The sequence below is a fragment of the Coturnix japonica genome, chromosome 18, assembly GCF_054131305.1.
Source record: "Coturnix japonica strain WE chromosome 18, WE-NBRP24, whole genome shotgun sequence".
NCBI lineage: Eukaryota > Metazoa > Chordata > Aves > Galliformes > Phasianidae > Coturnix > Coturnix japonica.
In genome coordinates this window covers 8,479,224-8,506,438 of record NC_140680.1, presented here as the reverse complement: position 1 = coordinate 8,506,438, position 27,215 = coordinate 8,479,224, and the positions used below count along the sequence as shown (strand labels likewise).

The 27,215-nt window shown below is 40.0% G+C and overlaps 1 protein-coding gene across 2 annotated transcripts in view; it reads right to left on the bottom strand.

Annotated features, from left to right (window-relative positions):
• GABRB2 (gamma-aminobutyric acid type A receptor subunit beta2) overlaps positions 1-15,886 on the bottom strand; it is a 118,264-nt gene extending 102,378 nt beyond the window's left edge. For both annotated transcript variants that reach the window (XM_015876301.3, XM_015876302.3), the window contains exons 1-3: positions 15,725-15,886; positions 15,509-15,600; positions 14,545-14,612 (exon numbers count right to left, since the gene is read on the bottom strand). In XM_015876301.3, the coding sequence (XP_015731787.2) occupies positions 14,545-14,612; positions 15,509-15,600; positions 15,725-15,801 (237 nt within the window). In that variant the 5' untranslated portion in view covers positions 15,802-15,886. The remainder of the gene's footprint in view (positions 1-14,544; positions 14,613-15,508; positions 15,601-15,724) is intronic.
• Between the last annotated feature and the right edge of the window lie 11,329 nt (positions 15,887-27,215).

The window sequence follows — 27,215 nt, the reverse complement described above, 5'->3', positions numbered from 1 at the left end:
CAAGTTCCCATCCTAAAGCCGACATCATTCTCCCTTCGCCCTGGAAGCAAATTACTTAAGCTTCTTGATCTTTCAAGGAATTATTTATTTTACCTTGCAGTTCCAGTAAACCATTCACCGTAAGTTTAATAATCACAAATGTTTGGGTCAAAATGAACACTTGTCTGTAATGGTGCCAGGTACAGATTTCTGCTTTTATTAGGAACTCCCTATAACAGACTATCAGAAAAGCATTAAATAATGGGAGTTGGATAACACTTCCCATGCCACATCATGCCATAACTGTACTTCCAGAGAAAGGTTGTGTTCCATCTTCCTACATGGCCATCAGTTTATCTGCTCACTGATCAACTACACAGTCATTTCAAATACCAGTTACACATCCAGCATCACAAATTGCTATACTGTTAAATATTTATTTTACATGCAATACTTTCCAGCAAGGTAAGCTTTCTAAAAATTATACTAATCATTTATGAAAAAAATAGCCTGTAAAATCTCATGACTATAATCAAAGTACTTCTTAAATCCTTAACTCAGGAATCATGCATTTTAAATACATCAATTACTTCATTTCATATTTGCTACTCATATGAGTCAGTTTTGATCTGCCAGGATAACATACAAAAGACATTCTTTCCCCTCTTAAGAATTTTTATTTCTGCACGATAAACAAAGTGATCCTTTTGTTAGTATTTAAAAATGACATTAAGATGACACAGCAAAGTAGTGGGGGTGAGAACGAGTGGGAAGCTGATCAGAAGCACAACGTGCTCCTTGGATGTTCGCAGAACAGCTGAGGCCTCAAGGGAAACTGGGAAAAAAAATTGTGCACAGAAACAATTTCGCCTATATATTATTTCATTTTTGTCTCTTAAGGAGATTTTTTTTTCAGTCACTAAGAATAATTGCTGGGAAACATTTTATTTCCTGATGGTTGTCTAATCTGCCACATATAACTCACAATGTAATCCTGTTTATGACAATATCATTTGTTACAATGGAAATTCCTCACATCCTAGCTGCATGCAATTATCCAGGCTGAAGCCAGGATGATCAAAAGGACTCTGTTCAGCAAAACACTTACAAGCTTAACTCCCAGCACATGCTTATGTCTTAAAGGATATGCATCTTCAGCAAAATAACGACAAAACACACAAAATATCTTTTCTAGCTCGGTAAGCACTGTGTTGCTATTATTGCTGCAGTAAAGATACCACAGTGCAGTACCATGATATAACCACAGCTGTGCCACCTAGATGGAGGCTGACAGTCAGACATTCGCATTTTTTGCTTGCAAATGTGCTTACATTTGCTGAGCCATTAATGTTCAATCATTTCACTATTAGAAGCCAGATTAAACATAACAGACCCTGCAACTAAAAGAATGGAAGTGCTACATGTGCATACAAGAAGGAAAAATACACAGTAGTCATGCCATACACAATAGAAACCAATGAAGTTTTGCACGCATCAAGCATAAGGAACAAGATAAAACACTAGTGAAACAGGACAGCTATGATTCATACTTCAGCTGACAGTATGAACGAGTCCATGAAGTAATTTCAACATCGACAAACACACTGTTTGCATGCCTGCATTGCCCCTAACTGTTGTGTTCAAACACCAACTAAAGAACGTGACAGGAAAACTCATGAAAATCATACAAGTCACCAGAGGTGACTTCATCCCAGGGGACCCTTCCCTACATTCAATCTGCAATCAGCAAGAACAAAGAGCTTCCATGCAAGCTGCCTGCAGCAACATGAATTCCAACATAAAATAGAAATTATAATAATAATAATGATAATAAGCAGTGAGTTGTATCTACCAGTTTACAGTAAAAGCAGAGTAGCGTCTGAAATTTGTCACTTCATGGCAAAAATTCCTCACAACCTTTTAAAACTGGACAAGAAAAAATAACTACATTTTTAAAGGCCAAGACTCTCAAGAAAATGTCATGTCACTGCATGCAAAACGAGGCCACAATGGAAGAGTGGCATATACCAATGGAAAGAAAAATCTGTTATACCTCTTCAATCTAATTTCACTAATCCACATAATGACATTAATGTTTAAAATTCAAAACCTACTACATGCTTCATGGATTTATCTAACTGACAATTCAAGAGCAGATTGATGTTTCTGTTAAAGGTACTTTAACATAAGATGGAGGCTGCGAGTCAGAAGTGGTACGTTTAAAATGGAACCATATATTTTCCTCTTAAAAGATCCACGAGACCCACATCAACTACAAATGAATTTAAAATAGAGAAACACTGATTTACAAAACCAAGCCCCCACCTGTAACCTACCTTCACTTCTCTCATTTCAACTTCTGATTATATCTTACATTTAAAAAAGCAGAAGAAAATTCAAGATATTACAGACATCTTTAGTAAAGAAGACAGACATGCACCACCAGCTCTCCCCAGCCTACAGAATACACATATGCATTATTTTTACTTTCTTTCTTCAATATTTTGAGTTTGAAAGATGCACTTAAATACATCTAACTGAATATTCCCCTGAGACACAGGCAATGAGGTAGAAAGAGACTCCCTTTAAGACACCCCTCTGTGTGAGCCACAACTTAAGGACTAACTACCTAGAAAAGCAGCAAAGCAGCTCTTCTGTCCTCAGTAGCCCATGAGACCCTACATCATTATAGAAACCAATTCTCCAGTTCCACAGCCATAAACTTCCCTCACAGACTGCCTCTCCTTAAAATGATAGTTAAACAATACACACCCACCAACCAGAATAATAATCTCAGTGCACTCGGTGCCTGTCACACAGTATTTCTTCAATAACTGCTTACACTGATGCTGGTACATTGACACGCCTTCTAAAGGAATAACAAATGGTCCTAGGAAGTCCAGCCACAAATGCTAATCAACATTAAAAGCAACAACAACAAAACATTTTAAGGGAGGAAGCTTCCCTCCCCCAGAAAAACATATGTGATATAAATACTAACTTGAAAAACAAAGCCATCTTGTAACTTCAGATCTTGGTGAATTAGGTTCATGGGACATTAGCTAGAACCACTTAGGTTGAAAGCCATCTTATTATTTTGAAAAATAAGGAGCAATGAAGTGCTGCTTCCAAATAATCACAGCGTACGTGTTTCAGAAACTTTCTTGGAAAGCAACATTCAATCAGTAGGTTATTGGCAAAACCAGTAGGCACTTAATAATGCTAACACTGCATTCATAGTATGTGCTCAATAAGCACTGGAACTGCTGGATGGTAATACATATTTTCCCAAAATAAATGTGCTAGAGGCTTCACATACTGAAGTAAGGCTATACTTGTAAGGTATAGTTTACATAACAGTAACATGTGCAAAATGCTCAGTATCATACTTCCATGGTCTTCCACAGCATTCTGAACATGGGGGCTGACAAAGGCTCTGAAGTGAAACAGCATTTTTCTAATTTCTGTTATTTTAGAGTACATCCTGAGAGAAAAGAGAAGAACCACCCTTAGGAGTAAAAATACAACCTCTCCCATTTCAGACCCCAACACAGGCTTTCTATTGTCTTGATTAACTCCACTCTGTTTCAAGCAGACATTTAATCACATAGAAACAAGGCTAAGCAGTATTACTTTGATGATGCCACACATAAAACAGACTTCAATCCTTGTAGGTTTAAGAATGCAGGAAATTTTAAGCAAAATAACATAAATGATCAATTTGAGCACTTTTGGATTTGTATGCCTAAAAGCTTTGACTAATATTTGACCTGAATCCTGCTGTGGTTTCAACATGTAACTTCTCACATTGCATCCTGCAATTCTCAACACGGATTTCAAAGAGGCAGAAGTAGATCCTGGCTCCGCAGCAGCCAAACAATGCACTGACATGCTTCTTTAGATAGCAAGTGCTCCATAAGTGCAGAGCCCTCAAAAGATTTTCCCAAGTCAATAGCAATTCTACCCCTACATCACAGCCAGGCATGAACATACAGGAAATTGCAGATGGGGAAGGCACAGCAGGGTAAAAACACACAAGGAAGAGGGGAGGGGAAGAAAGTTGTGGTATCTTCCTAGGCAGAAACTAAGTGGAAATATTAACCTCTCCAGCTAAATATTTTGGCAGCCAATGTCTGCAACGATAAAAAGGGTGCGTATGTTCTAGTCAATACTTTATTTCACTGTAATAACACAATATCCAGTTTAAGAATATATATAAGCTATCTAAAACTACAACAGAAACATGAATAAGAGCTTTACCAGTCACCAGTACTATATGTTCCATTTGAACACGTTCTAGTACCCCGGCCACATCCACATAAAATGTCTCAAAAAATACAGCATACATTTCACTGCATTTCCAGTCATTTAAGTATCCATAAATCTTCAGTGAAAACAGGGCAGAAAGAGCCTCAATGGAAAAAATCAGCATCAGATTCACACATTAAGGCTTCCAAACAAGACTCATGTGGAACCTGAGCTCGCACAAGCATTTTGCAAAGCCTACCCATAGTAGGTCTGGGTACTTCTAACTGCAGTTTTGAATGCAGCCAGTTAACTGGATTTATGGATTTCTCTAAGTGGTCACTTGAATATCGTTTTCATTGATCTACCATTATGTAACACATTTCTATGCATCACACTAACAAGAACGATTATAGTTAAGGGTCTCTTGGCATTTCTATTAGAAATCTGTTTTCAGGGACTTCCATATCAACTATAATAATATACTTTTGGCTGAAACTTGATATGAACCTATACTTAAAACAGCGAAAATTCCTACCTTTGAAAAGGCTTCTATCAGAATTGAGAAAAAAAAGGGCAATTTTTCCATCTACTTTGGTATGTGGTTAAGTGTTTTACCCTGAACAACCTTAAACAGACATATGCTACCAGATATGAATAACACATTTGTAATTGTTTTAGGGATGGGTTTCCTAAATGCATCTCACATTGCCAAGTGTCAATGAAAAAGAGCAGCAGGGCAGAATAATGGATTGAGCATTCATATAAATTTAAAGATTTCAGACTGAGTAAAAGGTCTCCCCAGACATTTCCAGGCTTGCACAATTAGTGAAGTAATGTTGCTTTATGCAGCTTTTCATATGTACATGTGACGTGTGTATCTATTTAATCATACTTGCCTCCTCCCTGTACGTTATCTGAAAGAATGTGTCATGGCATAATAAGGAATGGTAAGAGTTACATTCCTAAATTTAGAGACACGGCCTAATGGATCTTCAAACTAATTTCATTTTACTTAAATTTTATGACTCCTTCAGTGCACATCTTGTCAAACACGGATTAACACTGTTACTCCGATGCCCTGAAGGGACCTACCAGAGGTCAGCAGTCCTTGAAAGAAGAGAGGAATTCAGCAATGCTCTACAACTCCCCTGAAACTGCAGAGTCTATTAACTCAAAATACACATTATAAAGCAAATATAAATATAGAGTTGCAAAATGGACCATAATGCCTTCTGGACTATTGGGTAATAAACTGTTATGCAAATGGCAACACATGTTTACATTTTCTGATCATAACAATTTCAACTTATTTAGCGACTTTTGTTAAAGGGATGCAATAAAATGGACACATAGAATTAAAAAAAGACCTATACAGAAAATAAACATGAGCACCAATTTTACTTCATTAAGAAGAATGGATCTCCATTAAAACTATTAAAAAATTATTTAGAATTCACATAAAATAAATTTGCAATAGAAATTAAGAACAGATTTTCAAAATGACTGCATCTGTAAGAGTGAATTATTTCTCCAAACTCCTCAATACCTGCTCAGATTAATTAATTATCAAATGTTTTTAGTATGTAGCACTCACTAAAGAAAAAGCCTTCAGCTGCTTAAAAGCAACAGGAACTTCTGGCTATTTCACTTAGGTACCCATTAGAACAATCTGGATGACAAATACTTCTAAAAATCTAAACCATAGGACTTCAGGTCTCAGACATCCCACAGATCATGTGATATATCTTCCTAAGTATATATGAAAACCCACTCATTTTTCTCATCTTAAATAGATTTAGCATTACCTTCACCTAATTCTATACTTTTCAGTCCCATCTTTCTCCAAAGATCATAACTAAAAACAGACCACAATCAGCACACATAAGCAGACATGGGGATCTTTGCACTATAGCAATCCAAAACAACATCTCAAGAAAATTATCTGTGATGATTCATCGGAGTCTGTTCAGTTGAGCAGGCATCTTGCTCCCATTTATGTACATTCAGACAGGCTTACAGTGTCTCAACCTCATGAAATACCAGATAAAGCTGGTATGCTCAAGTCATGTCTAACACAATAACCAGTCACAGCTACTGTCATTCAAAAAACATTTCCAGTGATGGAGGAAAAGGCAAAGGATGTGTGCCAATAGCCTTTCACGGGTTCATTGAATGACCTCTGCTCTTGTCCTCCTGCAGTCTGAATGCTACTACCTACAATCATCAGAAGCTACTAATCTCTCCAGAACAGAGAAGAGTTCACTGCACCCAGGCTATCACGCAGCAAAGAATTCCAAACAACAGAAAGGAAGAAAGTATTCAAGAACAGCAATCAGGACAGTCAACTTTGAAGTAAAACCCGGTTTTTTTCCAATCCATTTTCACTGAGTTGCTTAGTTAATGGAAATGCCTATTCATTAAATTAGAAAAGAAAGAAGAAACAGTCCCCAGAGAGCAAGGGCTGGAACAAGGACTTTGCACTTCAAGCAGCTGGTTTTCAATACGCATACATTAGGGGAATTTAATATACTACCCCTGTCCAATCCTGAACTTTTTACAGATTTTTTGGTACTACTTGTTCAACACAGAAAGCTGAGTTTGTCTTTCGGCACAACCACTATGAAACCAGGATTATTCCACTGAATTTCTCTTATATAAATCACCAGACTGCTATATCCTCAAGAACAGCCCTCACCTGAAATACAAAACGCATCTCTCAGAAGGGTTGTTGTCTCCCCTTTCTCTCCCCCAGTGTTAGATTCATATTATTCTAGGCTTAATAAACTAATCTCTTTAGCATTTACAGAATAAAAATCAATAGGATTTCATCTCAATGAAGATACGAAAAAGCTGTCCAAAGCAGACAGAAATAGCAATTCCCTTGTTCTACAATGTGGGCTCCCGGGAAGACCACTGACTCGAAATGCTTTTTCTGAACTATAATAGCCTACATTAGGTATGACTTAGGAATTGCACATTGTTGCTCATATTAAATATTCACAGGTTGCTATATCTTCTTCTCATATTTAGAACACAAGTTCTAGTTCTGATTGACAAATGCATATATAATTGCTCTCAAACTCATCCAAAAGGACACATGCAGAAGATGTGATTGCAAGTCTGAGAGAATCTTTGCACTGATTAGCTAATTTGAAAATACTTAACTAGACAATTTACATGCAAAGACAAAGCCTATGAAGTGAGAGTATGTACTCCACAACCTGGCCATCAGACAAGACTAACCATATACATGCCCATTATATCATTATTCCTACACAGCCTGCTTTATGCTAGCCATTACAAATCCACTGTAGATAGCGCTGCTGTCAAAAAATCTGAGTAGGGAGGGAACTCAAATAGAAGCATAACAAAATAAATTATCATAAAGCACAAATTCTGCTTCTGTCTCATTTATCTTTGTGTAAACCCACAGTATGCCTGTAAGTTTAATGTAATTATGCATGTTCATTTATTTTTAAATTACAGATCACATCCATCAGTAATAGCCTATTTTTCCACTGTTGAGAACTCAAGGCTTCAGATGAAGCTCTTAACTCCCAAATACAGATTGTTTTACTTTATTTTTTTAAGAGTTTTTTTTAAGAACAAACAAACCAACCACACGGAAGAATACCCTCCTTCAAAATGCAGGGGCCAAATCCTGCTTAGTAAATTCACACAAGCACTTGCAGAGACCTACAGAACTAACCACTAAGAGCCTATGAGGGATTTGACTTACTTTTAGGAAAAAAAATAAAGGAGTTATTACTATATAAGACTGTACTTTAACATGGTTGAGTACTAAAGGCTGCAATATAAACCTTGGAGAGGGCTGCACAGAGTATGAGGAGTAAGAAGGGAGGGAGGAATAATAAGGATTTAGTCATGGTGTACTGACAGACTTTTAGAGTCACTAAGAAGCATGAACACTGCTATGGGAATAGCTTAAACTTGTAACAAATTTATAGAGCACAAAATAAAATCTTTCATTCTACTACACAGCTCGTCCATAAAGATTTTATGTGATTTTCAATAGAGAAGTTATGAAAAAGCAGCCCTGTACTAGGAGCTTACAAAGTACACTGCATGTTCATTCCCACACGTTAGCACAAAGATACTGACCATAAAATGTATTACAGGCAAATCTATCTTATTATATGGCAGATGTCAAATTACTTAGATATTTATAGGTCGAGGCTTACTGAAAACAAGGCAGCAAAAATTATTATTTCAATTGTACAAATCATCTCCCAAGCAATCTCATTAAATTTCTGACAACCATACCACAGCCTTCAGGAAACATTGAGAGCAATCACTTTGAGAAATCACTAGCACCAATGAACCAAGATATCCTACCGACTGAAGACTAGCACACAAAGTGCAAACCAATTAACAAGCTACTTCTATTGGCCATAAAAAGAAATAGAAGAATTACGTCATGTTTCTTGGAAAAGAAAAGCAAAAAAGTAGAAAATTAAAATGGAGATGCTTTACTAACAGATCTGCCCTGGTTTCCTTAGGTCCTGTAGCTGCTTATTCTTAGGCCAAACTGCTCCATACAGAATGAGCTCCAATTGCTCAGCAAAGAGCAATCATTGAACTCTGCACAGATCAACCTACCAGCACTAGAACAGCTGATCAACACTGCTATTCAAAACGCACTTGTAAAACCCACCAACCTATTACTGGGACCTGCAGGGTAACTGGGCACCCACTGCATTCAAATGTGAGAATAAAAGGATATACCTTCAGTAAAGAAAAAAGGAAAAATTGAGTTCTTATTACTGCAAAAGGATAATGCCTACAGGACCAACAGCTGGAAGCAGGCAGTTCACTTTTCACCTCTGTGGAATTAAAGTCAACCCTGTGCCCACTGCAACTCCACAGTGTAATCACCTTACAAATAAGTAAATAAATAAATGAAACCAGGAACATATACTGCTGTAATTGTGCAAGGTGCTCCCAGTAGCTCCTTTTGCCAAAGCAAATTAGATGAGGCCACAAAACTAAACAGATGATGACTACAAAGATGACTAGAAACGTAATATCTATGTAATCACTTTTTTGCCCTTCTCATGTAAAAATGTCATAAGTCTGAATCTAAAGCTACCATGAGCTCTGACAGTGCTGAAGAGAAGTTCCCACCTGGGAAACATTGAAGGGGAAAAAAAAAGAAAAGCAAATATCCCAAAATTCCCTGTTTGCCAGGCATTTGAAGACCTCAAATGTTCCACGTGAACTACAGTTACACAAAGGTTAGTACCATCCTAAAAGGAATTCCCCAAGCATAAAATAAAACGAGGAGCCAACTTCTATGGCTGAAATCTGTAAGTAGAAACCTAGAATATATCAAGTAAATACTCTGAAATTAAAATTAAAATGACAAAAATTAAAGCAGCAGGCTAAATGTGCCTTTCAGTCAAAAAATAAAAATAAAAATATAATAATATAAAAGAGATAGGTGTCCTGGGAGGCACTTCAGTATAAGCCAGTTGTGTACAATAACTTGGCAAGAGCCAAACTCAAGCTATCTGCCAAGAAATACTATTTTATGTGAAGAAGCATATACCTACGACAGAAGAGATGTAATAAAACCATCTCTAGCAGCAGGAAGCATTTAGGATTAGTGAAGCAACAACCTTCCAGCATTTCCAATATTTCTTTTTCAGTGCATCTCCAGTCCCATTCTCTCCCTCATCTCTGTATGGATCACATACAGCAATGTGTGCAACCACAACAGATCAACAAAAGAGGATACTGCTGACAGGAAGCATTTTTCTCACCTCTTCCCATACCAGTGTAAATGAAGCACTTCTCCCTATTTTGATATTTTCCTCTTTCTCTTTTTTTCTTTACCTGACTTTATCTATGTTCTACCCCAAGCTTTCTGGTTTGGAACAGCTCCACAGTACTTCCCTACCACTTAACCCCCTCTTCTTTCTGGACCATAAGCCATCTCTTCCTTCTTACACATCTAAGTTAAACACCGTTAATTGAGAGGTTGCAACACAAATCCTGTTGTTCTCACGATCTATAAACCTGTCTTTTGAGCTTTGTTAATGAAAATATCTCAAGGAGCCACAGAAGACTTCAAAAAAGAAAAAAAGCCAGGAGCACGTCTCTTATCAAAAGCAACATAAAGCTAGATTTGTATCAGCAAAATACTGCTGCACTCATACTTCTTTGGACTGACATTATTCAGATCTCTGAGTATTGCACTTCTTTTTTGCAACTTTGATAAATTCTGAATACAGAAGTCAGAATATGATACAAGATGCATAAACATGTTCTTAAGAGCACTGAAGTTACAAGGTCTCTTCATGTAAAGCTTGGCATACACAAGTAAGTAAATCTCACCCCAATAGATGCTAACAGCCCCTTTGTTTCTGCAGCTCCTACTCAACGTAGGGATTTCACAATTAATCCAAGTGGATCCTGTTAAGACAAACCAGTCTACAAACTCCACAAACACATAGTAAAGCAATGTGCCAAAAACTGAGCAATAAGGAAGCAAATATTTAAATATAAACTGTTCCAATCCTTCTCAACAGAACCCCAATATGAATAGTTAGCTATATTTAATTAAACATACAAACCATTGCTTAATATTATAGTTACTGGGTAAAAATTACAACCATGGAACATCTCTCCTTCTTTTCAAGACATCCTGTACTTGAATCCCATAATAGCCACAGACCAAAGGGAAAACAAAACAAATTGACCTACTTAATAGGAAATAAGCCAAGACATTGAAAACCACCACATAACCAACATTATCCATAGAACTACTCATGTCTTGAGTGGATCAAGTGCATTCTGTGCAATACTCAGACACTTCTGAATTAAATCATTCCTGGAATACTTCATGAACTTGTACCAATTCTTTTTCCCTGGTTGCAGTGCTGTCAAGGGTTCTGCTCAATAATTAACCACGGAGATGCAGATGGGGAAATGCAGCACCTCAGCTCGCGCTGATTATTAAAAAAAAAAAAAAAAAGAGAGAGAAAGGTATAAAAATACTTTTTTTTTTTAAATTTTTTTAAAAATACGAGTTTCTATCAAGAAATAGGAAGCCAAGTAGTTAAGTCAAGTACAACAAACATATGGAAAATCTCCAGGTTATACTGCATATTGTGTTAGACTCGCTGCTAATCTTACATGAAATCAAACTGAAATAATTTCAGTTTAAGTAGCATTCACATTTCTCCACGTTTGCTTCCCATAACTAAGGTAAGCATTAAGAAAATCTGCAGTGTAACTAGGGGAAACCATACACTCAAGTGCAAGGCCTGCTCCAAAGATGTGAGTGGAATTAGCCATGGTCATTACTGCACTGCATAGAATCTCTACTCATTGAGTATTATTTCCTCCCAGAATACAAGGATTGAATACAAACAGCCATGATGCCTATTAACAACCAAATAGGCCTTAAGTTCTTATTTTTCTCATGTTAATTCAGCACATTGCCTTGGGCTGGCAAAAATTGTGTTCAGAAGTACCAGCACTTAACCTCTATATTAAGAGAATAGTGGTAGTTGAGGTTTCTATCTACAAAAGGTTAAACAAGAAAGCATGTTACATTACACAATGAGATGGTTATGGGATGTACTCATCACCTCTGTAAGAATACAAAGTCAACAACCACCCCAAACATACATATAGTTTCTGTAAGTAGATGTAAATTCTCCTGTCTAACAAAGAAGAAACTTTATTATTAACTCTGCAACCAAAGATAATGCTTCTGCCTGCCGCTGTAGGGCAAGGAATAAGTAGGGAGCATGAACTGTATTAAGAATGGAAGGGTGATCATTTTGCCAGGACTACAGAGTAAGCAAAGCACACCCCATAACTCAGAAAACAGGTCTATAAATCCAGGACATTCTTCTGTCTTCCATCATTTCAGATTTAACTTCTAAAAAAAATAAAATAAAATACATGTGGTACTCAGTGATATTCCCTCTGGTGCCTTCCAAAGAAATCAAAAGCCAAAACTCTAGTGACTTGTCAAAGAACAAGTCAAGGCCTTGTACACCGAGTATGATGTTCTGTGCTGGAATGCCCCTCTTCTCGTTTACTCCAGGCTGATCAATATACATTAATACTTGTTGAGGTGTACACTTCATTGGGAAATGAACTGTTACATGCTACATTCAAGCAGATGAAGAAAATAATCTTGGCTTGGAATCTCTTCTGAAGTTGTAAAATGAAACAAACAAACAAACAAACAAAAACCAACCAAAACAACACAAAATCTGGAAAATGAATGCCAGGTTTTTAGAAATAGGTACTATTTTAGAGTAATTTTAGCCCAGAGCTTAAATGCTTCAGGCACGTTTCTGTGACAAAATTAACCATGCATAACCTCCCCCAGCAGTTTTACAGGTAGTCTGAAAAAGTGCCTCACAAAGGTCAAGAATTTCATTATAGAGACATAATAAACTGACTTCAGAATACTAAAAATAATATGCAGCTTTATAGTGCCAAATCACAGCATTCTGATATGGTACCACCTATAACCGGAGACCACATTTCTGGGAGTCTTTGAAACGTTCTTCGTTTTTCTAAGCAAAAAGAAAACTGCACCATCTTCCACCTGGGAAGAGCTGAGATATGTAACACCGACCTGCAGACAACAGTTCAACCAGGAAAACCCTCGTCATTCCCACGCTGCCTAGAAAACAACACCCCGTGTCTCCTATCTAGACTAGCTTTAATGATAAGCGTTTTAAAATACAATGTTATTACCTTCTTTTGCTTTTAGGACTCCAAAAAGGAGAACACTGGACTGCAATAGGTCCTAAACCACAAGTTGAGCACAGATGAAGCTGAGCAGCCCTTACTGCACAGGTGATGCTGCTCAAGGAGAGATTATTCAGCATTTTCCTGCTAACTTGAACTGCTCCAAGCTCTCTGCCACCAGGTCCTGGTACAGCACAGCTCCCAGGACAACCACCAGTAACCTCACAGCCAAGTCAGGCCAAAGGTTACGTGTTATTAAGAAAAAAAACCTCCTGACTGAGAACAGATGTTTATCAATTCATTCACTGCAACACTTGGAAGAAACCAAGCATACCCCTGGGACAGCACGAAGGTATTTCAGGGGCAGAACGATCACGCCAACACAACAAATAGCTTCCCAAATATTACTTCCAAATGGCAGTCACAGAACACAGAAGGATGTTTCTCTGCAACACTTTTTCCAAGAGCAATGGAAGGATTGTTTCAAACGGACTTCTACAACTGCCTGAAAACATCTCACAGCACATTCATTTTGTGTCAGGTGCTGCTATCTGCTTCAGTGTCTCCATCTTGTCATCCTCACAAGGGTACAGGGCCAGACTGTACCCTACACAAAGTTGCACGCTGACATATAAACCTGGAAATATGACCTCATTATTTACAAATAATGACAGTAAATAACGGGAAAGCTCTGCCTCAACCATGGACAGTCTCTTTCGCAACACATATCTGAGGCTTCGCTTGCTCTGTCACCCAGGTAACAGAAGCACTTCACACAAACTACCCAGTTATAACCCTACAGCAGCTTCAGCATTCGAGCACAGTCAGTCCCAGCTACTCAGATAAAGAGACAAACGTCTGGAGAAACAAATAGGTCAACTTTGACTCAGTCATGCTCATGAACACAGTGCCAAGGCAGAAAACATGAAAATACATGGTGGGCCTTCAGTTACGTACAAAACAACCTGCTTGTTTTTTTTTCCCCCTCATCTTTTTTTTTTCTATTTTTTATTTTATTATTATTTTAAATTAATTACAAACGACCTGCTAAGACAAAACAAACAACAAATTATTTTTTTAATATTTAAAAGAAAGCTGGGAGGTGAAAGGGCAACTAAGAAAGGCATAAAGCAGGCTAGTTATTAAAATCTCACCCTTTCATTCCACGGTCTCGAGCAGAATTTGCCCTGAGCAGCCCGGGCTGCCTCGGGGGCTGCCCCTCCGAAGGGGACCCCTACCGCTCGGTGACCAGGCGGTAGCGGGATGCAGTGCGGCCACGCGGCCGGCAGGGGATGCCATTGATTGCGGGAAGCGCTGGGGAGCTGCTGCAGCCGGTGCGGCCGGTGCTGCTGGGCCGGGGTTCCCATCTCCCCGAGCCCTTCCACGTGAAGAACTGGACGGGATGGGGCGCGGTAACCCTATGGACACCCACCAGCTCCGCCCCGGGTAAGGAGGCCTCGCTGGTTTCTCAGCCGGCAACGAGCACCGCTCCGCCTCGATAGAGGTGGGGGAAGCGACGCCCCCCCCCCTCCCCCTCCCCCAGCAGAAAGCACTCAGCCCCAAACCATAAATACTCACCATATTGACTTCTGAGACCATATCTATACTGGCAATGTCTATGTTCATGCCAACAGCCACTGGGGGACCTGCAAACCAACAAAGATGGTCCGCAATGTGATCGCTAAAGAACTTAACTCATTCTTATCAGAGTTACAAAGACTGAGACGCAACAAAATAAATCAATAACTAAAAATTAATAAACAAATACATAAAAAACCGGGAAGGTGACAATCAGCGTCCCCCAGCCCGGCCCTTCCCCGCCCCCCCCCCCAACGTGCAAGCTGCCATCGATCCGCGAGCAACGCGTTAACGCCGGATTCACCCTTTGCGCCCCGCCAGCTGGAGCGCCGCTTTATATAACGCGCACACGTGTCGGCTGCCGGGCTCCGGCGCCGGCTGCTCCTCGGGGAGCCCGTAGCACACAGCTCATTGCGGGCAGGGGGCTGCGGGGACACCCAGTCCCTCCCTGCCCCCCCCCCCCCCCCGGCTCAGCCCCGCAGGTACAGGGCGGGGGACCCCAGCGAGCGCGTCCGACATCGATCGATAAACACACGAAGTAGTTGGGAGTGGGAGCGCGCAGGGGGTTAAATGACATTTTTGTATCTGTTAACAGCGCATCTCGTACTCAAAAATAGTAACTGTGATCACGGGCGCATTAGGCACAGAGGAGCAAACGATGGGTAAACTTCGGAGATTTGCATCTCCATAGATACAGTTAAACGAGGGGTTAATTACAGGTTAATAAATTATCAGCACGCACACAATGAGGGACCGCTTCCAGATACGCGAGAGATTTAAATGATCGCATTAAGAGAGCCCCGTGCTAATAAAATACAGTAACAATTAGCTTAACTTTATATCGTCTTGAGAAAATGGCAACGCGCGCACCCAGAGCAACAGCACCCACCACACAAAACCACGCACGGAGAAGGTCCAACAGCCCGGATATGTAACATCTCTGATCGAAAAGCTGTCGAATTACCTCCGAAATCTGGCCTCAAGCGAATGTCATAGCCCTTCAACAGTCTATCCACGGTCTCTTTTACCAGTGACATATTACTAGGGTCATTGACACTGAGGAAGAAAAATAACAATAATAATAACGCGTTATTTCTTATCTCTAGGACCCAAGCTGTACATTCCCCTTAACAGTAACACGCAGAGCGATTCAAAGTAAAGCAATGCCTTCGCCACTTACCTCTGTGCACACACCACTGCTATTATTAAAGGGAATGACCAAATCCCAAAGTAACCCTTTTTCCGGACTCTCAGCATCCCTTTAGCTTTTGATATGATTTAGGGTTTCAGTGAAGAGAAGAAGAGATCCAACTTATTCTGGCCAGTGCAGTAATTCTAATGTGAAGCGCATGCGCACGGCGTACCACAACATCAAAAGGAGCAGTGGTTGCTGCTGGAGATGGAGCAAATTTCCTTGGAAAAAAAAAAAAAAAATTAAAGGGGAAGAAGGAAATGCATTATTTAAAAAGAAAAAAAATAAATCACCCACAGGAGGATCGAGTATATTTTTGTTGTCCTTTTTTTTTTTTTTTTTTTTTTGTTAGTATAGAATATAAATCACAGCAAGCGGAGAACTTTAAGGAGTTGTGCAGGGCACGGCGGCTTTGTAACCCAGTTTAAATGCGAGGGGGGTTGAGGGGGGAGGGGGGAACTGAACGGATTCGGATTGACACGGAGAGGGGGAGAGGTTGGCAGCGATGTGTGTGTGTGGCGCCGGGGGCAGGTGGGCAGCTGAACTTTTTGGTCCCTGGAAGGAACCGCCCGAAGCGATGCGAGGTGCGGACAAAGGAGCCGAAGCTCGCAACGAGGGCGGGCGGTGGGGGAGGAAAGGAGATGAGATGGGCGCTTACAGTATTTCTCACCAAAAAAAAAAATAAAATAAAAAAATAGAAAACGATGAGGAATAGTTTATTGAAAGAGAGGATTAGGCTGCTTCCTGCCTTCCAGCGCTGCCAGGCTGCTCCCAGGGCACAGGGCTGGAGCAGGAGGTGGCCGGCTGCCGCCGTCGGCTCCCACGGGTCATCCACCGCCGCCCCCCACCCCCGGCGCGTCCTCCACGCTCAGCCCGGGGAGGGGAGCTCCGCAGGCAGAGCTCGAGCTGCCGAGGGGCTGGGAAGGGGAAACCACCAGCCCGAAGGTAACGGTGCTTGTTGTGACCACAGCCACCCGGAGCAGCCCCCTTACCTCGTCGGGTAAAGCACGCGAGCTCCTCAAACGCGGCGTATGATCCAATTAATGCCTCAGAAGGAACCAGAGACGGGTAAAGAGCTGATTAAGGGATGCTTTGAGTGATATTTAAATCCTGAGCAGGAAGAGAAAAAAAGAAAAAGAAAAAAAAAAAAAAAAAAAAGGTAGAAAGGAGAGAGAGAAGCGGGGAGAAAAAGCCTACCTCCCCCCCAGACCAACCCGACAAAAAAATATCAGCTGGCTTAAATGATTCCTCGCAAATCTGCCTTGTGCTCGTCGCTCCTTTTACATCTCCTCCTCCTCCCGCACATCCCCGTGCTGCTCACCGCGCGGATCTGGGCGTGCTCGCGATGCCGGCCGGCCCGGGCTGCTCGAAGCTGGGAACACTCGGGGCGTCAATTAACAAAAGCAATATTTAACGAGCTGCGGGAGGGCCGGAGGAGGAAGAAAACGAGGTGTGGGGGGGAGGGACGCGGTGAGGTGAGAGGGTGTTGCACAGAGCGAGACGGGCTGCGTAACCCGTTTGCTCCTCAGCACGGCTCAGCTCGGCTCGGTCCCGCACGCACACGGCGCACCGGAGCCCCCGCACCGCTGCCACGCGTGAGCTCAGCGGGAGGCGCTGCCACGTGGCTCGGGAGCAGTAGGGAGGGATGCTGGGCCCGGGGGTGCCCGGAAAGGAAGATGAGGAGGAAGATGAGGAGGAGGTGGTGGTCCTGAAAGGGAAGGGGTGGGCTGGATGCGGAGGCGGTGGGACAAAGTCTCACCTGGGGGAGCCGCAGGTGCCGCCCCTGGGAGCCGGAGGGGCCGCTAAGAAAATGAACAGCAGCTGCGTGAAGCAGGAGGCAGCCCCGAAAAGCAGGCAGCCATTTCACGCTGCCAGGCAGCTCCCGCGGCCGGCTCGGAGCAGCCCCGTATCAGCACCTGCCGCTGGAGCAGGGATGGGCAGCACCGAGCACAGCACAACCCGTCTCGTCCCGTCCGGTCCCGTCGCTCCACACACGCCGAACGCACGGACACGGCTCCGGGAGCACGGACTGATCGCTCCCCTTCTGCCCCCACCCGCTGTCGCGTCCTTAAAGCATCACTTCGTGCACTGGAGAGCAAGGAAGTACCCGGGCTTCCTTTGGGGGGGGAGGGGGGTGATGCTGGGGGTTATCCCCCTTCGCTTTCTTCTCTCATTCGTAAACAATTTAATTAAAATTACACTAGGAGAAAATACGCTTTTCCGGATAAAACAGGCAAGTTTTTTTTTCTGTTTGTTTGGTTGGTTGGTGTTATTTTTTAGGTGCTAAGCATCATAGTTCTCTTTCGCGTATTTCTATACAGCCCAACCCCAGTCAACATCAATACTAGAGCAGCACCAGCCCCGGCCCTCCCCCGTCCCCCAACACCCCCTCCCTCCGGCAGCGGAGCCTCCCGGCCGGATACCAACACAGCTCCCCCTTCTCACCCTGCTGCTCTGCTTCGCTCTCAAACCTCTTGAAATATGGCCTGAAAGGAAGATGGTGGACACTGTGCAGTGAATCATGCTACCTTAATCATGCTACCTTAGGTGCATAATATGCGCTTTTTTTTTTCTTTTTTTTTTTTTTCTCCTGCAATCATATGACAGAGCAGGAGGGAAAGCACTTCGATCCCACACTGTGAAACTCACCTGCAAGTGCAAACTTGGAACCACATCCAGCACTCCCAATTCCGTGCTCTCTCTGCTGTTTGCTATCATGACACCCTAGAAACGTTCCTCATATCGTGTCTGAATGTGAAACAGATCAGAACCTGAGGCCAAAGGCTGCTCATATTTAGTGCTAGACTGACGGGAATTTTTTATTTAGATATTAGCATGATATTAGCATAGTATTAGAGCTGGAAGAGTATTCTCTTTCCATTGGACTGCTCATTAGTACACCCAGAGAATTCAAGCCATGTCAGTATATCCAGCAGTTGTTTCCTGCTGTGGTGCATGCGCTAACAATGAGGGCACGTTGGTTCTGTGCCCAGGACACACTGTGCAGCAAAGCCTACTTCAGGCCGGCTCTTCCAGTAAAAGAATGAAACATCTCTCAAATAAAATCAGTACATATAGACGTAATGGTGCATTCCGTGTAGAAGATTAACACATACCCCCACACTTTCAAAATAAATGTATTAATCCTCTCCGGATGATCTGTAAATTTAGGATTTTTGTTAGATGTGTCTCCTCCACCATTTAAGTGGGTCTACAACAGTAACAATTCCTTACCACTACTCCTGGCTCTGTGTGCCCTGTGTGATAGGGGTATCGTTATATGTTGACACAGCATAAAGTCATATAATACTCTTACAAACAGTTTTATGCGTTGCTCTACTTTTTTGATAGCACCACTTTTTGTCTGGACACAAGTTCTGGTCCATCTCTGTCATTCAAAACTTCTCAGGGCCTTAAAATCTCCAGATATCAAAGAAATCGTTCCCCTTTCTCTCTTGTGTCTGCATGTTTGTTTGAAAAGGAAATTAAAGAACCTCTGCAAACAGCAGCATTGGCAAGATGGAGAACCACTCATGTCATACTCTTGAGGATTGTTATCTAAGTTTTTGGATGTCTTATGATGGGGAAACAACCTGGTTCCTAATTGGAAGACGATTACTTACAGCTTAAAAATATCTCTGATTATAAATTACTATAATGTCATAGAAACCAGCAATGATGGTCACCTTTTACATGCCAGTTACAAATCATTTTTATTCTTAGCTTTCAACTTTAAGGAGTACAAAAGAATACACAAATAAAATTGAAGCACCCTGAAGTGATGTCCCACTATCCTTGTTGGCCTGTGCGTGACACTGCAAGAACTGGGCTATAAATAATGTCATACTTCACTTGTCTTGTCAGCCCTTGCCTTTGGCATTATATTCCTGTCACCATGAGCAACAGCCGAGGCCACGTATGGAGAACTGCTTTAAAGCAATTATTAAATAGTTTGCAGTAAGTATATAGATTAAGTAAAATATGCTTTCATATGGGATGAGACAGGTTGTTATGTATTACTGCCACTGAAGTCACAAGGCACAGAAGAGATACTGATTTATGCCATCTCAAGAACCCCACCTCCACCACTGGGGCTGTGAATAACAAGGGCAAACCCCCCCGACTGAGAACTCCTTTCACAGCACATCAGTGCTCTGCCTACTGTTCTTTGGAAGTGGTATTTCCTGAGCTCTTGAACATTGGATACAATGCAATAATATAAGAAACACTATGCTAAGAGTTGCTTCCGCAGATCAATTTTTAGTCTATAATTTTCAGAATAACATTTGTGATAATTTGATATGTTTTCTGTTTCCAGCTTCTATAAAGACCTGAAAGTTTCTATAAAGACCAAAGTACTCCATCTTGGTTTCACTCTTATTTCAGGCCTTCAAATGTAATATGCCACAGTCCATGCACCACGCCATGTCCTTAGCAAGCAGCCTATCAGCACTACACACTGCCATGACAATACATACACAGGCAAAATGACTTGTGATATCAAATTACAGATTAAAGCATGGAGTTAAAACATTGTATGAACAAGTGTTTTGATTGGAGGCAATTGTCAGCAACTCAGTGGGGACTGGAGTGAAATAGAAAATGTCTGGCACTTGGAGTTATGACGGAATGAAATCCTGTTATCATATCATGAAAGCACCACTGAAAGCTCAATTTCCTTCAGAGTGGTGGAATACATTAGTTTAACAGTTACGTAGACAACAAGTTTTTAATTCCTTAATTTAAGCTACACTGGCACTTCTCTCACTCCCAAATATCTACAGAACAGAAGTCCTTTGACAAGAAGGTTGGGCACAAGGAGAGACTGCATGAAGTAAGGACAGTAAAACATTTAAAAGGCAGCACAAAATGAATATCAAGATTATGTCACTGTGTCTAAATCTCCTCCACGCTGTTTGTGTAAGATTCAGCCCTGAAAGCAGATTGCAGAAACCTGTTATTAAATTAATGGAGTGGCATTTGTCTGCATCAATTGATTGCAGGATTTGGTCTTCATTTCTAAGCTCTCTCGGACTGAGTTGACTTCTACATGTTTTTTGCTGTTGTTGGGTATTATGTTCCAGAATACTGTTAAAAATACTATCTGAGGGTTCTAGAACTTTTGTGTTGGAAGCATTTTTTTTTTTAATCAAATGAAAACACTTTCCTTATAAAAGGAAATGATGATTTAACCTTCTAAAATCATCTTGGGCCTGTTAAAAGTGTTTTTAAGACTAAATAGGGATCTACATAGTTTTAGTTGGATTTTTCTTACCTGGGAGGACCTCATTAGCTCACAAAATTCCTCCCTATTATGGCCTCCACCTGGAACAGTTAAAGGGGTGACACACCAGGAAAGAAAAGCAGGAACTGAGACTGAAAAAGTAGATGAAGGGAAAGAGAAGGAAGAATATAGTGTGGGCAAGACTCCAACACAAAGAGATATGAAGAAAGGAGGATCATTTATTCAACAGGGATTCCAGGAAAGAAGAAGAAAAAAATACTGCTCATTTAAACTAACATATAAAACATGAAACAGTCCTTCTATCTCTGAAATCAAACAGTTCCTACATGAATTCTTTATTCTCTGGACAAAAGAAGATTACTGAAAAACGATCATTGAGACTCCTGAGCTCTGCGATACCAACTATCAAACACGCTTTGATCCAGATTAAATAATTTGAGATTTAACAATGTATTTATTTTTCTTGTAAATAAGGATGCTTTTAATCTGACATTTGTAGTTGTAAGGGATTTCACATGAAAAAATATCTTAATGAAAGTAAACAAAGCCCAAAGAAATTGTGACTTGCACTTGACAGCCAAAGTACAATTAACTGCTAAGTTTTCAAAATGACAAATATTTTACACATTGGATTAAAAAGATAATAGTATTATTCAGTAAACTTTCCAACTAAAGTTCCTTAATTCACCTGGCAAAATACAATTTTTGCATTAACAAAACAGAGAAACAATGATGGAGTTCAAAGAAAAGTACTAGGAGGAATGGGAGCTATTAATATTTTAGCTGCTCTTTAAGTAGTTGTTTTTTTAGTAACTAGGAGAATACAGGTTTGAATCTGACTGTGCAGTGCTTTACAGTGTCCTTTTACTGGTGTACTAGAAGGAGAGAGCAATCTGCCTTCTGAAAACATATACAGATCTATTACTTCCAGCAAATGGAGAACACAGAGTGTTCCTTACCATCTCTAAGCCACTCTAACTAATATTTGAAAAGTCAGGCAGTCAGGTGAAGCCCCACATGACTGGAAAAAGGCAACACTGAACCCACTTTTAAGAAAGGTAGAAAGGATGACCCAAGGAACTATTGCTTTGTCAGCCTTGCCTCTGTCTGGAGAATATCACATGGCACATCCTCCTTGAAATTATGCTAAAGTATAAGGAAGAGATGGACGTGATATAGGATAACCAGCACAGCCAAGGGCAAGTCCTGTCCAGCCAACCTAGCAGCCTTCTGTGATAACATAACTTATTCAATTAACAAGGAGGAGACACTGATATCATTTATCTGGACTTTGACACAACATTCTTCTCTCCAAACTGGAAAGATATGGATTTGATGGATGGACTGTTAAGTGGACAAAGAAGTGGTTACAGGACTGTACCCAAGAGAGTGATGGTCAATGGCTCAATGCCTGGATTGAAATCAGTGATGAGTGCTGTTCCTCAGGGGCCAGTACTGTGGCTGACTGTAACATCTTCATCAATAGCACTGATATATCAGTCCTAGAAGAAATACTGATAATCTTGGGAAAACAATTCCAAATGCCAGGATGACACAAGCAAACAGCAAAGCAATCCCAAATCAAACTTCTGAAGAATCATCTCTCTCATTAAGCTACATACCAAGTTTAGTAATACATCCAAGAATCTCTCTAAAATACCTCAGTGTTTCTGTACATAGCTATCATTCATTCTCTTCTCCCACCTGATTTTATGCTTATGCTTGGCAATTTACAAACAACCATAAGCCAAAGAAGGTCTCATTAATGCAAATAAGTAACCTTCTATCATATTATTATGTCAAATCCAAAGATGATGTAGATTAAGCACGTTGTGGACGAGTGCACGGGCCAAATTCTGCTGAGAATAATAGCAAAACCCACATTCAGCTCAGGAATAGCAACCTGAAGGCCCATGTTGTAAGGCACTGGGCAGCAGAAAACTGTAAGGGTGCCCAAGAGTCATGATTATCCAATAACTTATGAATATGGTCCATACCACATTTTCAGGGAAATTAAAATAAATGCATTATAATTTTATCTAACAAAGTACTACACAGAAATGAAGACATCCCCAGGTTCTTATAAGTTTTTGAGGCTGGATATTCCAAAATAGAGGATGCGTTTTACCATAAAAAGGTCTGATGTAATTACACTTAAGTCCTCAGGCCATGGTAGAAGAAGAATAATCAAGATTTGAAACTACTGTTTGTAGATTACCATTCCCTATTTGATTTTGGTTGAACTATCATCTACAAACATATCATATTTCCCCCCCATATGCCAGCATAAGGCCATTTCAACAACTAGTGTTACTGTTTTACTGTTGCAGATATGGACAGGTCAGTAGAATCTTAAGCAGTAAAATTGTCTTCAGAGCTACTTTGAAGGACTGTGAATTAACCAGTCAGACCAATGGTCAGTCACTGTCACTGGAAATAGAACAGCTCTGTGTTGTAATACTAATCACAGCCATTATCTTCTTATTTATTCCCACAGGTAAAAAAGCAGCTGAATAATGCTGATATTTGACGTTACACAGCACGCTCAAAGTAGGGCTATACATTTTAAAAATGTTTGGGTCTTGAAGTGTTAATTTTGGACATCTTTGCCAATGTAAATCAGGAATGTCTCCACAAAGTTCACCATGCTACAAAATAAAAAGTAGAATTCAGAATAATACCTCCCCTCTCTATAGCAAAATAAGCAATTATCTTTGTGTCTTTAGCTTAATTTTGGTCACAGCCAACTGCTTTATCTAACTTCCACAACAAAGCTTGATAATCTTTCCTCTGTACAAGTAAAAAACTTGTACATCCATCACATCTCAAAGTTCAAATCCAGAAACAACTGGATATATTTTTTTAAACATATTTTCATTTTTCCAGCTACACTCCATAAATATTGATAATTTTATATCACCATAAAGCATTGAGTCATATCAAGGAATGAAGGGCTAAACACTAACTACAGGAAACAAAGGGAAAGTCCCCATTAAATACAAACAAGAAAACCCCAACAAACTGTTCTGAGTTTGATCAGCTTCTGCTTCACAACATTAGTTCTCTATTGTGACTTTATACACTAAATAGAAGATACATTTAACACAGCCAAAACCTATTGTTGAGGTTACAGATAAGAGTTCTCTTCTCAGGGCAAATATGATGGATGTTGCTGTCACACACCCTCCTAATTTTTATTTTCTGAATCTATCAATTTTCAGGCAATGTTGTTTGAGTCCATAGCCCCACAGGGGAACATGCCATATGCACAGAAGATCTGTCCATTACTGACACATATAATTCTGTGTGAATGACTTCCTTTTTTTTTCCCCCTCCTCTTAGGGTTATTAAAAATAAAGTGTTATTATACCATCTACACAACAGATTTTTATTTTGATTTATACTGCCTTTACAATAAAAGTGATTCTTTCACCATTCTGTTTTTGACAGTGTTTTAAGGAAAAAAAAATTACTTTCCATTCCCTTCTCCTATTTTATCGCCTTCAAATAATGTCATAAATTTATTGACAGCGATGAACTTATCTCTTGCAAGGAATGCAAACACTCCAGTATCACTATGTTTTGAATGTGCTCATTAGTAATCCTGCCTTTCTTTTCAGAAAAGTATTTCCAAGTTCTCATTCCTATGGCCTATAGAAGAGGAAAATGTTGAATAGAATGACAAATCCTTTTAAAAATGCATTAGTACAATAACTAACAGTTTCCAATGAGAAAGCATAAGGTAAGCTTCAAAACATTTGAGAAAAAGGTTCACGTTTTTGAAACATGACAAGATAAATATTTTCAGTCAATGCCAAAAGACACAAATATATAAACTTGCCTATGCAGAAAATTAGAGCTGTATAAACTGAGCTGAATACATAGTAAATTTCCATTGTATAAGTTGACTGACTCTTGAAAATAAAAATGTAAAATACAAATTAAATTATTTCATTACCTTTGGCTCTTACTCGCTTTAAGCTAAAAATGATGCCTCTGTTGATGACTATAGGCATCTACTGTTTTGAAGGTCACACCAATGTTGTATTGCCTTTCTGCACTACTCTGATTATGTGGTCCAGTATCTGATCTCTCCTTCCACCTTCACCAGAGCACTCTAGCCTCATTAGTCCTCCAGTAGACAGGCACAGAATTACTACATGAAAGTTCTACTTCTGTGCATCTGAGGTACAACTTGTATTCTAAAGTGGTCGATCTTCATTCAGTCTTGAAATATTTTTAAATAAGCTTTGTTCTTTATCTTGCTTATATGTCAGAGCCTGGGATCACGCACACATTACTGAATGAGCCTGGTTATAGGAACACTTCTAAGGCTGAGAGCATTTGCTGGTCTTCAGACAGAGAAAGACAATCCAGAACAAGGTCTGTTACGAAAATATCATTCCAAACATAAACAAATTGGATGTCACATCACAACATAAATTGGAAAGACAACTCTGAAAGTAATAAACAACCGCATCTTGGAACAGCTCATTCTGAAGCATACAAGAGAATAGGCTATTCTTGACTTTGCCCTAAGTAACTTCCTGAAAGGATTTCTGTAAGTATGGTTTGAACCACTAAGGAGTAAACATAATTTAATTAAGTTTGACATGTTTTGTGAGATCAAACTAAAATAAAATATTGTGACATTGAAACTCAGGACCTGGGTACTTTTCAAATGAGTAGGTGACAACAGTTACAAAGAGAATTTCATTGGAAGCTAAAATCTGTAGGAAACTCTCTGGATACTATCCAGTTAGAGAGTTGATGGAGATATCGGAAAGAGCTTTTATACAAAAATAACAAATTGAAGCCAACAGAGCAGATACTGAAGTAGATTAAAAATGCAATGTATAGGTATTCAAACATCTTTTTCTGAATGGAACACTGTCAAAGTGAAGGCCGCAAGGGAATAGTTGGCTAAGAGGTTACAATTCAAACGTGATTACCAAAACCAAGAACAAAGTAAGGTAAAAAAAACAACCTTGTACACTTAGCAGAATGCACCTGGGATCTCAGCAACTCTAGGGATCTTGCACTGAGACCATTTTATGGTTTTTTTTTCCTCCATAGTTCTTTAGACAAACTGAATAGAAGATTTAAACACATATGTAATGAAACAGAGACATTCTCAAAGACAGATATCAAAAAGATCAGTGGATGAAACATTAAGAAGAATCAAAATGTTTTAAGAATTTCATAACTTCCAGGGGTTTCAAGGAACTGAAGACTACAACAGCAACATTATCAGAAAACTTAGGAAACATGACTAAAACGTTTATGATGTGTATACCTTTTGAATTAATTGTATCTCTATAACTTTTCCCTTTTTTTTTTTTTGCAATGCTTGAAAAGCTAAGGATAAAATGGTAGACAGCATTTCTAGAGCTCTTTGAAGAATAAGAAAGTTCTTACAGGTTAAGGCTGAACTGAGACTTACATGGAGTGCTACGTAGATTCTAATTAAGGACTTATAAATATGCTGACCTTACAGTAACATTTTATGCTATAACAACCAAGGTAAATATAAAATAACGCCACTTCAAAGCATCTCTGTCAGTCAAATGAAGCACATGCAAAAGGCTGTGACTCAAAAAAAAACCAAAACATAGCAGGTGCCCCTGCCCACAGCAGGGGCTTGGAACTAGGTGATCTTTAAGGCCCCTTCCAACCTAAACCATTCTGGGATTATTTCAACAAACAGGAAGTCAGAAGTAGAAAAGGGGACACCTATTGCCCTTTTCCCACTGTGAATGTTAGACGGTAACTTTCATATTATCATAAGATTGCACAAAAGTGGCAAATTACCTGCATCACCTGGCTTCATACCTCCCTCTTAAATCCCGTTATTGACCATAGAAGTAGATAAACCGCTATCACAAGTTCAGAACAAAATAAATACAATAAAAACATTTGTGTTCCTCGCGTCTAGATGATGTATGCAGAGCACTCATGCTGGTTCTGGTGCCTGCTAATCTTGGAGCTGTTCCAAGGCATACTCTTCCTCATGATGGCTCAAGACAGATTTCGAGGAATAGCAGGAAACTAAAACATACAGAGTGTGCTACAAAACACTGTATGTTACACCTATCCCACCAAAACCCTGTTTTGGTACTTCAAAAAAGACTGGAGCTGTGTGTTAACTTTAAGCTTGTATCTTTCACAAAAACTCATCTATGTTGCAGTATCTTTGGCCGGGCTTCCTGTGGAACTATATTTAGCCTAGGTTTT